Source organism: Engraulis encrasicolus, chromosome 3 (assembly GCF_034702125.1).
Source record: "Engraulis encrasicolus isolate BLACKSEA-1 chromosome 3, IST_EnEncr_1.0, whole genome shotgun sequence".
In the NCBI taxonomy this organism is placed as follows: Eukaryota; Metazoa; Chordata; class Actinopteri; order Clupeiformes; family Engraulidae; genus Engraulis; species Engraulis encrasicolus.
Genome location: NC_085859.1, coordinates 38,014,276 through 38,026,862, shown reverse-complemented (window position 1 = coordinate 38,026,862; position 12,587 = coordinate 38,014,276). Strand labels below are relative to the sequence as shown.

At 48.7% G+C, this 12,587-nt stretch overlaps 1 protein-coding gene across 1 annotated transcript in view; it reads left to right on the top strand.

The window, feature by feature from the left end:
* The window catches only part of kdm2ba (lysine (K)-specific demethylase 2Ba), a 32,332-nt gene extending 19,745 nt beyond the window's left edge, over positions 1 to 12,587 (top strand). The window contains exons 3-10 of the mRNA XM_063195352.1: positions 90 to 233; positions 2,574 to 2,662; positions 4,024 to 4,624; positions 5,184 to 6,478; positions 8,471 to 8,634; positions 9,234 to 9,395; positions 11,579 to 11,797; positions 12,333 to 12,587. Coding sequence (XP_063051422.1) covers positions 90 to 233; positions 2,574 to 2,662; positions 4,024 to 4,624; positions 5,184 to 6,478; positions 8,471 to 8,634; positions 9,234 to 9,395; positions 11,579 to 11,797; positions 12,333 to 12,514 — 2,856 coding nt within the window. The 3' untranslated portion in view covers positions 12,515 to 12,587. The remainder of the gene's footprint in view (positions 1 to 89; positions 234 to 2,573; positions 2,663 to 4,023; positions 4,625 to 5,183; positions 6,479 to 8,470; positions 8,635 to 9,233; positions 9,396 to 11,578; positions 11,798 to 12,332) is intronic.

The window sequence follows — 12,587 nt, the reverse complement described above, 5'->3', positions numbered from 1 at the left end:
TGTGTGTGTGTGTGTGTGTGTGCATGTGTGAGTGTGTGTATGTGTGTCTGTTGTTTGGCTAACCTACCCTCTATGTGTCTCCTGTGTAGCCGGTGCTGCCTCACACGGCGGTGTGTGTGGTGTGTGGCGAGGCGGGCAAGGAGGACACGCTGGACGAGGAGGAGGAGAAGTTCAACGCCATGCTCATGGAGTGCTCCATCTGCAACGAGATCGTACACCCCAACTGCCTCAAGGTCAGGGGACTACTACAGTACGCACACACCTACACACACAGACGTCATACGCATGACGTAACAGTGTCATAATAGTGTCGAGCCCTATCTCACGCCTTTCGTAAAGTTTTCACGAAAATAATATATTAATTTTCGTGGTGCATTCACGTTATTGCCCGCCTTTCGTAAAGTCTTCACGAAAATAATAGATTAATTTTCACGCTGCCTATTCACTTGAATTGCCCCACTGCTGCTATGGTTATCCAAACTTCTGCAGGGGCGGGGAAGGGGTGCTTACAAAACACTGCTGATACACTCGGGACTCACTAATTCGACGCCCTTTCGGTACTTACGCCTTATGTCCCCCAAACCTAAACCTAAACCTAACCCTAACCTTAACCCTACTTTACCCTAAACCTAACCCTAACCCTAACCTTAACCCTAACCTTGACCCTAAACCTAACCCTAAATTGCTTGTTTGAAATGTTTGATTACCATGTGACGGTAGGCTACCGAAAGGGCATCAAACTAGTGAATAGGCAGCGTGAAAATTAATCTATTATTTTCGTGAAGACTTTACGAAAGGCGGGCAATAACGTGAATGCACCACGAAAATTAATTAATTTTTTTCGTGAATACTTCACGAAATGAGTGAGATACGGTTTTAGTGTCGTAATGCAGTCATTCATGTGTCATAAACATTATATCATAAACATTTTATGACTTTATCATTCAGTGACATTCGCTTATGGCAAAGACGGCCCCAACAATGTCAACATTTCATGACCATAAAATATTTTTGACATTGATATCATGTTTATGACTTACTCATGACTATGTCATGACACTGTTTTGTCACTATTATAACAGTGTTATGTCATCCGTATGACGCCGGCCGGCATCAAGTAAAGTGTAACCGCCTATTGTGTTAGTGTGGGTGGCAGAGGATGGGTTTGCTGATTTGCATAGTGCGGTCACATGACACATTTGCGTTGCGTCTTTGCTGTAAACCACGCTTGTAGATTCAAAATACACACACACACACACACACACACACACACACACACACACACACACCAGCCTATACGTGCATTGCACGCACATAGACACACCCACACACACACACACACACAAACACACACACACACACACACACATGCACACTAAGTATGCACACATCCACGCTATGTGAGCAACGTAAGCGTCCACTCTCTTGTTGACTCAAGACAAAACATGGATCAAATTAATCTCCTCTCGCCATCACATTCCACCAGTCAGCCTTGGGCAGGCGCTGATGCCATCAAAGAGATGCTTGTGTCACTCGCTGCTGCATGTCATGTGGTAGGACCAAAAGCGGAAAGGCAAATTGGTCCAGTTGGCAGCTGAGTGTGTGTGCATAGAGTTGTGACAACAATAATCGATCCGGCAATGCGTCGCAATGCAGGGCAGGGCAATTCAATAATCGATTTGGCAAATGCCATGATTGATGCGGCATATTTCAAGTTTTAATTACTTCTGTGAGCATTTCCGGAGCGAATAAACTTTAAGTTAAATTAAATTAAGCACTTCAAAGCATTGAAGACTGCAGGACTGATACACACATCAGCCAATAAAAAGTAGCTGACTGCTTGTATTGCCTCATGACTGATGATGCGAATCGTAATCGAATCGTTAGGGCAGTGCAAATGCACACCACTAGTGCATAGAGTGGTGTGTTCAGGAGGAATCCTGGACTGAAACATTTGAGGCCGAAAGGTGAATGACGGGGAATTCATGTAGTAATCTTGCCAGTGAGCGGTGGTTTGGAGACTGTATAATATCTTTTGTTACGTTTGTTCTGATTGTGTGGGTGCAAGGGCATGATTATTTGTTGCGTGTTGCGTGTAATTGTGTGTGTGTGTGTGTGTGTGTGTGTGTGTGTGTGTGTGTGTGTGTGTGTGTGTGTGTGTGTGTGTGTGTGTGTGTGTGTGTGTGTGTGTGTGTGTGTGTGTGTGTGTGTGTGTGTGTGTGTGTGTGATCATTCATTTGAGTGTGTGTGTGTGTGTGTGTGTGTGTGTGTGTGTGTGTGTGTGTGTGTGTGTGTGTGTGTGTGTGTGTGTGTGTGTGTGTGTGTGTGTGTGTGTGTGTGTGTGTGTGTGTGTGTGTGTGTGTGTGTGTGGGCGTGTACGTACTGCAGAACACTAGCACACCCAGTTCCCTTTTTAAGCTGCTTTTGTGGTGAGCTCGGCTCGCTCGCTCAGCCCTCCAACTGGGTCTCTCTGTAGCTCTCTCTTGTCACCCTCTTCTCTCAGACATAGTTTTTCTGTCCCTTCTTTCTCTCTGTCCATCTCTCCATCTGTCCATCTGTCCGTCTGGTCACAGGTGAAGGACGTCGCTGGAGTGGTGAACGACGAACTGCCCAACTGCTGGGAATGCCCCAAATGCAACTACGCCGGGAAGACAGGAAAAGTAAGTATCTGGAGAATATCCAGCATGCATGCATGCAAGGCCGGAACACGCACGTACACGCACACGCACACGCACACGCACACGCACACGCACGCACACCACACACACACACACACACACACACACACACACACACACACACACTGCCTATCATAGCCAACTGGGATTGGGCCGTCATAGTGATAGCAGTGTCAGTAGTGTGATCTGGATGACTATTGATACAGTAGCAGCTATGTGTATACAGTAGCGTAGCCTGTCTAGCTGGTCTAGGCAAGGGCCATTTCTCAATGTTCTAGTAAGCACACTTGGAAGTGCGTCAGCCTAATTAGTCACGCCCAGTGATTGGGTACTCGTTGGTGAACTCTGCAGAATATCCAATCACTGGGCGTGACTAATTAGGCTGACACACTTACTAAAACGTTGAGAAATGGCCATGGTGTCTGCAGGGAGCCAGTTGTACTGGTGTGAATTTCTCGAAATCAAAGTTGCTTACTACATTAGCTACTTTGTTGCTTTCAATGCATTTTCCCATTGGCAACTACCGAAGTTGCTAACAGGCTAACAACTTCCCTTTTGAGAAACTCACCCCTGGTGTGTTCTCTGCTTCCTGTTTTTCTTTGCTAATGTGGCCACACTGAAAAGTGAATTCAGTCATTTTTACTTCCTGTGTTGATCACATGATTCACACGTCCACCTCCTCCTCCTCTGTGGTGTGCTTCATGCATGCTGCAGTGTCTCTGTTTATCTTACTTGTGGGCAGTTGTATTCATTGGTAGACGTGGTACTGTAGGGCTTAAAAATCAATCAGGACTTTAATGGAACAGCTTTTAAGGCAGGATGCCAAGTCTTACAAAAGAGTGAGGAAGTTGTAGAACAAATATAGTAGTGTCGTTGTATAGCTATTTTTTCTCTCTCAAAGGAAATGACAGTATTTATGCAACTGAAATGGGCATCGTGAACACATAGCAAAATATTCTATAAGTCTGCTTTGATGCATACACATAGTTTAAAAAAATAGAGGCCTTGCCCCATAAACAGACTTTCAACAGGAGATACTGTATGCATGCCGGAGGATTATGTTCTGTATCAAACAAAATGTGATTGTGTATGCGTGTTTGTATGTGCGTGTGCTCGTGTGTGTGTGTGTGTGTGTGTATGCGTGCATGCGTGTATGTGTGCGTGTGTGTATATGCGTGTGCCTGTGCCTGTGCATGTGCGTGCGTGCATGTTTAAGATCATAAACATTCTGAATACCCACATGTTCATAACAAACATTTGGTATAAAGTTGTCTCCCCCCCTTCATAACAGACATTTGGTATAAAGTTGTCTCCCCCCTTCTCCCCCCGTTTCGCACCTTTTGGTCGTCAAGCAAAAACGGGGACCAGGCTTCAAGTACGCGTCCAACCTGCCGGGCTCGCTGCTACGAGAGCAGAGGCCCGGGCGTGAGGCGCGCGACGACGGCAGCGAAGGGGGCCCCCCCTCGGCCTCCTCCACCGGAGAAAGGGGAGAAAGGGGAGAAAGGGGAGGTGGCACTGGATGTGGTACTGGAGGAGGAGTTGCTCTTGGTGCCAGCGGCCACTCCCCAGCAGGCTCCGTCACCCCCATCTCCTCCTCCTGCTCCTCCCACATCTCCTCCTCCCTCAACTCCTCCTCCGCCTCCCTGGGCCTGAAGAGGAAGAGCGAGAGAGTGGACGAGGCGCCCAGGCTGCGACCGGACTCGGACCTCTCGTCGTCCCGGGACTCGGGGCCCCTCCACCACCAACACCACCACCAACAACACCACCATCACCACCATCCACACACGGGGGGCGACCGGCGGCTACCCCCGCTGCTCACGCCCAGCGGCGTGCCCCGGACGCGGCCGGAGATCCCCGCCTTCCTGCGCAAGAAGAGGAAGCTGTTTGAGGACGATGACGAGGAGGAGCTGCAGCAACAGCAGCAGCAGGAGGAGGCCAGGAGGAAGGTGAGGAGGAGAGGAGCAAGGAAGAGGAGATGATATGCTTCATATAGGCTAGAAAGGAGGAGAGGAGAGGAGAAGAGGAGAGGAGAGGAGAGGAGATGCTTCACTATAGGAGAGGAGAGGAGAGGAGAGGAAAAGAAGAGAGGAGAGGAGAGGAGATGATATGATATGCTTCACTGTAGGTCAAGAGGAGAGGAGAGGAGAGGAAAAGAGGACAGGAGATGAGAGGAGAGGAAAAGAAGAGAGGAGAGGATATGTTTTACCATAGGCCATGAGGGAGAAAGGAAGAGGAGAGGAGAAGATATGATATGATATGATATTGCGATATGTTTTGTACGTGTTAGTCACACATTGACTAAAAGGGAGGAGAGTAGGGCAACGGTTATATTCTACACTGGCACTCAACTAAACTTCACAAGTGCTGGCACTCAACAGGTGTGAAGGGTTTAAAATGCGATATGAAATGCTTGAAATATTCTCACTGTGAAATTATTATAACTAAAGTCTCTCTACATCTGAGTCATTAACACGTTCTTTGCTTGTTTTGTTCTCCTTCCAGCAGCAGAAGAGATCCTGGCGTGACGATCCCCTGATCCCAAAGCTCTCTCAGGTGAAGAAAGAGGAGGAGGAAGACGAGGAAGAGGAGGAGGAAGAAGAAGAGCACTCGGAGAGAGAGCGAGAAGAGGACGAGGAGGAGGAGGAGGAAGAGAAGAAACCCACGCTCAAGCGTTTGTCCAGAATGGACGAGGGCCGCCAACACGACAGGCCGAAGCTGAAGAAAGAGGAGGATGAGGAGGACGAAGCAGACGAGGAAGAGGAGGAGCAGCAGGAGGAGGAGGAGGAGGAGGAAGAGGAAGAGAGGAGGAGCCGGCGTAGCGAGCGCAGCCCCTCTCGACCACTCCGGGCCACGCCCACGTCACTGGAAAGCGACCTATCGCTGGGCAGCCCCCCGCGAGCGGGTCCTAGCAGCGATGGAGGCGTGAGCGGTGGGGACGGCGCCCCAGAGAGGACACCACCTCCCCCGACCCGCTCCTCCTCCAGGGGCTCCACCACCACGCTACCCCTCCCCTCCCAGCAGCAGCAGCAGCAGACCCAGCCGCAACCACCACCCCAGTCCCAGGCTCAGTCGCAGGCCCACTCCGGCCCACAGCAGCAGCAACAGCAGGCCCGGAGGAGGCGGCGCCTGCCCAACCGCGAGCTGAGCAGCAAGCTGAGCAAGGAGCTGAACATGGAGATCCAGCGCACTGAGGACTCGCTGGCCAATGAGAACCGCCAGCCTCTTCAACGTGGACGTACCGCCGCCGACCCGGCCAACGACACCAACGGCACGCTGGACCACCAGAACCACCGCGACCACGCCAACGAGACCAGCGAGAACGAGGAGCCCAAGAGGCCCTACCGCAACGGCACCTCTGCCAGGGACGCAGGCCTGAGGGATGGACGAGGCGGAGGCGGAGGGGGAGACCTGGAGAGGAGCGGAGGTGGTGGTGGTGGTGTTGGTGGTGGAGGTGGAGGGGGAGGTGGTGGAGGGGAGAGGCCTCACCTGCGTGCCCGGGAGATGAACGGCACGCCGTGGGAGCTGCGGCACTTCTACGGGCCGCCGCAGATCACGCCGCTGGGCTTCAACCGCAGCTCGCCGGCCGTGCGGCCCCCGCCGCCCCGCTCGCCCCCTAAGTGCGTCCAGATGGAGAGGCACGTCATCCGGCCGCCCCCCATCAGCCCCCCGCCCGAGCGGCTGCCACTGGCCGACGGCCGGACTCACGCGGTGCAGCGGGAGATCTGGTTGGCCATCTTCGGTCACATGACGCACCGGGACCTGTGCGTCTGCATGCGCGTGTGCAAGACGTGGAATCGCTGGTGAGGATATGCACATGTTTCTTCTGTTTGTGTGGAGATTCGGGGTGTGTGTGTGTGTGTGTGTGTGTGTGTGTGTGTGTGTGTGTGTGTGTGTGTGTGTGTGTGTGTGTGTGTGTGTGTGTGTGTGTGTGTGTGTGTGTGTGTGTGTGTGTGTGTGTGTGTGTCAACCGGGCAAGAGGGGGTGTCGACCAGGGCACCAATCAGTGTAGGATCGCTACTGTGTGTGTGCGTGTTTAAGGAAGTGATGTTTGAGTGTGTGTTTGTATGTGTGATCATACTGTATGTGTGTGTGTACTCCTAAGTGAATTACAGTGTGGAAAGGTTTATTTGCTCCATTAGTGAAATTCAGAAGCTTGTAAAATTAGATTGATGGTTCTTTACACTTAAAGAAGATGTTTGAAATATCAAGCCCTTGATTTGCTCTGTTTTGATGTTGGTTTAAAAAAAACACACACACAAATAAGCTGTTTCAGAAAACTGTGCAATATTACATCAGGCCAATTAGAGGGTTATTTTTAATGCAGACATGCCAGCTTCCTGTTTCTGCACTCAGTAATTGGATCTGCATCACAGATTGTATTAAAGATTTGCTTTCTACATTGCGTTGTACTTTTGAGAATTTAACTTTTACAATGGTCACGACTGTGCACGAAGATGTGCTTCTGTATTGAAAATTGTTTACTTTAGTCTAAAAAGTGTGACTTATGAGAGAGAGAGAAAGAGACAGAGCATTTATTGTTGTAGTATTATGTATTATTTTGTATTTCAATTTCTCTTATTGCTATTACAATTATGTTCGATGTTGATTTAGAAAAAAGATATACTACTTATACACGGGTGGCTGACTTTTAACACCACATGGTTTTAGCAATATCCTTTATCCTAGAACAGATGTCTCATCAGTTCTGAAATTTCAGCTCAGCTCTGTTCTGTACTCATAGGTAAGCTAAAGCACCTGGCAAGATGTTCCAGACACTTTGATATCCTTGTCTTTGTGCCTATATGACATTTAGTGATGGCAGTAAAAGTCGTGAAGGTGGCAGTTGATATTTGAACACATTGGCTTCACTGTGTCCTTATCCAGATGCTGTGGCAAGAGATTTTGGCTACATTTCATCAAAATACCAACCTGTGAATTTTAGATAGATATTAAAGCTTAGTTCAAAAGAGAGGTTGAAGTTGAAAATTGGTGCTTGAACACGTTGGCTTCCCTGTGTGCCAGACACTGTGACAAGAGTCACCAGCACACAGTGGTAGAACCTCTTCTATTCCTCAAGCGATGTGTTCCATAAACGTGGTTTCAACATGCTCGGAATTTGAACCCTTGTGCTTCACTTATCTGCCAGCCAGGTACTGCCACAAGTGAATGTGGACACTAGATAAACCCTGGTACAGACGTTAGATGTCTTTGTGTCTGATGTCTGAGTACCTGTTGTAAAAGTAAGCTTGAAAGGGTGGACGAGGGTTGAATTTGAATGTTGATGTTTGTGTCAGGTGCTGTGACTACTAGTGGCTGTCATCACGTATTGATCTGCCCTAGAGGAGATGTCTCAGCCTAGCAGTAAAGTGCTTCAACAGGGACGATATCATTTGAAGAGTCGTGCTGGACTTGCCTGTCAGATGCTGTGACAAACAGCTGTGGGTGCATATCAATCTACCCAAGGACAGTGGTCTGACCCTAGCTGTGATTTTATAGCTGTAAAAGTGCTTCAGCAGTAAAGTGCTTGTCTGGTGCTGTGACAAGCGGCTGCGGACGCATATCAATCTATCCAAGTACAGTACAGATGTCTCACCCGACTTTATAGCTGTAAAGTAAAGTGCTTAAAATAGTTAGGCCTACTTGAACACTCATGCCCGTTAAGTGCTTAAAGTGGTTCGCTGGGTTCGGTATTACTTGAACGCTTGTGCTTGACTTGCCTGCCAGGTGTTGTAACAAGCGGCTGTCTGTGGGTTCGATATTACTTGAACACTCGTGCTTGACTTGCCTGCCAGGTGCTGTGACAAGCGGCTGTGGACGCGTATCGACCTGAGCCGCTGCAAATCCATCACGCCGCTGATGCTGAGCGGGATCGTGCGCCGGCAGCCGGCCACGCTGGACCTCAGCTGGACCAACATCTCCAAGAAGCAGCTCAGCTGGCTCATCAATCGGCTGCCAGGTAACTACAACTCACTCCCCGCACACGTTCAAAATTCCTTTAGACAGTGTTTCCCAAGCTTTTTCTGCGGGCGCGGACACCCCTTATCAAGTCACGTCAAGTCAAGTGTATTTTATTATCAAAAATCTATGTAACAGGGTTAGCACAGAAGTCTGGCCAGTCCGTTTGACCAGTTTCCAATGTGCAGTCAAACAAGTGAACCAATTAATGGAATTACGTTACCTGTTAACCCGTGGATGTCTCGTGTTTATGCAAAGTCCCTTCTATCCGCGACCCCCCAGCAGTACTTCCACGACCCCCCCAGGGTTCCCGACCCCACTTTGGGAATCACTGCCTGAAGCACCTGTTTCCTGTTACTTCCATTACTTAGCATTAGGCATCCTTGGCCTAATGGTGAGGGAATGGTGTCTAGGAATCAGAAGGTTGTCGGTTAAATCCCATATCGAACTAAAGCGCTCTTGAACAAGCCATCTGTGCCTGATGAACCTGCTACTGCTTTTTGCTTTTCAATGGCATTGATAATATGCCAATGACCATTCTTTCCATGAGGTTAATCTCCTTGTGTGTGTCTGTGTCTGTGTCTCCGTGTGTATAACCAGGTCTGAGGATGCTGCTCCTGTCCGGCTGCTCGTGGGTGGCCGTGTCTGCACTGTGTACCTCCTCCTGTCCCCTGCTGCGCACCCTGGACGTCCAGTGGGTGGAGGGTCTGAAGGACGCACAGATGAGGGACCTCCTCTCCCCTCCCACCGACAACCGCCCAGGTACTCTCCTGCCCTGCCCTGCCCTGCCCTGCCCTGCCCTGCCCTGCCCTCTCCTGTCCTCTCCTCTCCTCTCCTCTCCTCTCCTCTCCTCTCCTCTCCTCTCCTCTCCTCTCCTCTCCTCTCCTCTCCTGTCTTCTCCTCTCCTGTCTTCTCCTCTCCTGTCCTCTCCTGTCCTGTCCTGTCCTGTCCTTACCTGTCCTGTCCTCCTCACTGTCCACCTCCACAGCACTGTCAAAGTCAAATGTATGTGTCTCCCAACAAAATAAATATTGTATAACTCATACCCAAGATATTTATTTAAAACAGACACACACACACACACACACACACACACACACACACACACACACACACACAATCGCCCAGATGCTGCCCTCTTCGCAGCCATCCACCATACCGCACTGCACTGTTGAAGTGAAGAAGTGGACTCGAGTACCCAGGAGTCCTAACAAGCAAGACTAACACACTACACTAACTTGAATTCAAAATGAGTCCAGTTGCTTCACAATTCGGCATAGAGCTGTTTGCAAATGAACTGGCTTTGATTCGTTGGTTGTGTTTTGTCACCCTACTTACTTACACGGTTGACTTGTATGTGAATTCACACAAGCTCATATCCTGGCCAAACAGAAAGCCACCAACACTTCTAAAGAGGTCATGTGCCCTAGATAGGAGCTGTCTAACCACCGCGACTGCCTCCCTCTGTCACCAATGTAGGTGACTACACCACAGAGCATTGAGGCATCAGTGCACATGAACATAGAACATGGTGGACGAGAATGTATGTAGATTAGAGACAGATGTATTGGTCACAGCTCATTGCTTGAGAGTAATGTGGAATTCATACTGCTGCTTCGCAGCTGTGTTGACGATACACAAGAAGTATTGGCGAGCCCAAAATCCAAAGCTTTATATTTAACTACATCAGCAATTCAGAGTTGTACCGTACCAGACATGTCTTTCTTTTTGTCCGTGTCTCACCATGAGACAATGTGTGCAAAATCTGCAGCGGTTTTCATAATCAGTGGAAAATGCAACCTTGCAAGTCTGATGCCCTGTGTGTGACCAAATGGAAAGCCACAGAGTCTTGTGAGGGCTTCGTGACCTACATTGAAATTGTCAAGCCAAGCCCAGAGACCCACAAAAGGGGAACACGACCAAGTCTACCTGCCAACACTGTGATGTTCTACTCTATTGACCCAGACTGAAACACACTTCCCAAATGAGGCTGGAAAATAATGTTGGCACTGAAGTGACCCCTGGTGGATAGATTGTATATTGCATCTACGTATTATATACAGATATACCTCTTCTGGCCAATATCATTATTTGACCACTAGTCTGTGGTTTGCAAGGTTCGCCATTGGGTAAAGAGGTCTTATTATTCCAATATTCCATTGGGAAATATTGTCTTTGAAAGGTTTCTGCAGGAAATTGTTGGCCAAATTCAATATTGTGGTTCTGTCATTATTTACGCTGGACCAATGGTACAAATAAAGTTTCAAATTTGAACAGTTCAGTAAATGTGGTAGTCATATGATAAGAATAAGTCTGAACCCATCACAAGAATTGGGAAACCCAGGCGTCACAAAGTTTTAACATGGCATTTGTGCACATGCCTTTGAATAGTACAAAAAGTCCACAAACACAAAATGTTACGTCAGTCCAAATCATTACATCATGTTGCAACCCCTTTCATATGTCTGTCAGTTTGACGTAATCCTTCTGTCTGGTCCTGCATTGTTGTATCTGTAACATTTATGTCCTGTACAGTACATATTATGAATTGCGGACATAGGTAAAGTAGTGAAAATGTGTGTGTGTGTGTGTGTGTGTGTGTGTGTGTGTGTGTGTGTGTGTGTGTGTGTGTGGTGTGTGTGTGGTGTGTGTGTGTGTGTGTGTGTGTGTGTGTGTGTGTGTGTGTGTGTGTGTGTGTGTGTGTGTGTGTGTGTGTGTGTGTGTGTGTTTGTGTGTGTGTGTGTGCCTCGTCGAAGCGTCATCACGCTTGCCAATGAATGAATAAAAAAAAAACTTAAAGAGGAGAAAAATCCAAAGGAGTGTGCAAACCTTTTTTTCCGCTAAGACATATTATTTTGCTCAGCACTAGGGATTGTGCACAAGCAACTCCCTACAAGTGTCTGTGTAACTGAGCCACTCTCTCTGGTCTGGGTCCCTCCCCGCAGGTCAGATGGACACCCGCAGCAAGCTGCGCAACATCATGGAGCTGCGCCTGGCGGGGCTGGACATCACGGACAGCTCACTGCGGCTCATCGTCAAGAGCATGCCCCTGCTGTCCCGTCTGGACCTCAGCTACTGCAACCACATCAACGACCAGTCCATCAACCTGCTCACGGCCGCCGGCACCACCACGCGAGACTCGCTCACAGAGGTCAACCTGTCAGGTATGGATGAGGCAGGCACGGACTTTAATTTTGTGGACACTAATTTAATTTTTAATTTTTTTAACGCTTTAATTTTGTGACTGACACATTCTTTTGAAAAATCTGCTATGTGAAAAGAATTAGAGAGGCCCTCAACTGTAATAAGTTTTACAGTGTGTATGCTAGCCATGTCGACCTATAGCAGGATATGCTTTTGGCCAAATGTCAGAATTTATGTGTGCATTTTTTGCTATGTCCACCTCCCATTGTTAAGGTCAAATAACTCTGGCTCAGTCTCATCTGACCACAGTAGGCCTATGATTTCCCAAAATGCCACAACATTTTGGTGGGCTTTCATTTTTTTGTTATATAACAAGCATATTCATAATGGCCATTAGCTCTGGCAGTACCACCTGACATTTACTCTCACAAAAAACATCAATGATCCAGCTACTGTATATCATATTCCCTGTTATATTCTCTTAATCTCCCTCTTTCCCACTCTCCACCAAATCTCACTCTACCCCCTCTTCTCTTCTCTTCTGTTCTCTGGCAGTGTGCAACCGAGTGACCGACCAGTCGTTGTCGTACTTCAAGCGCTGCGGCAGCATCTGCCGTATGGACCTGCGCTTCTGCAAGCAGGTGTCGAGGCAGGCCTGTGAACGCTTCATCGCCGAGATGTCCGTCAGCGTGCCCTTCGGCCTGCGAGAGGACAAGCTGCTGCAGAAGCTCAGCTAGTCCGTCACGTCACTCAGTGGGGACATTCAGGGGTGCCAACAAGGGGGGACAAAGGAGACAGTTGGACCGGGGA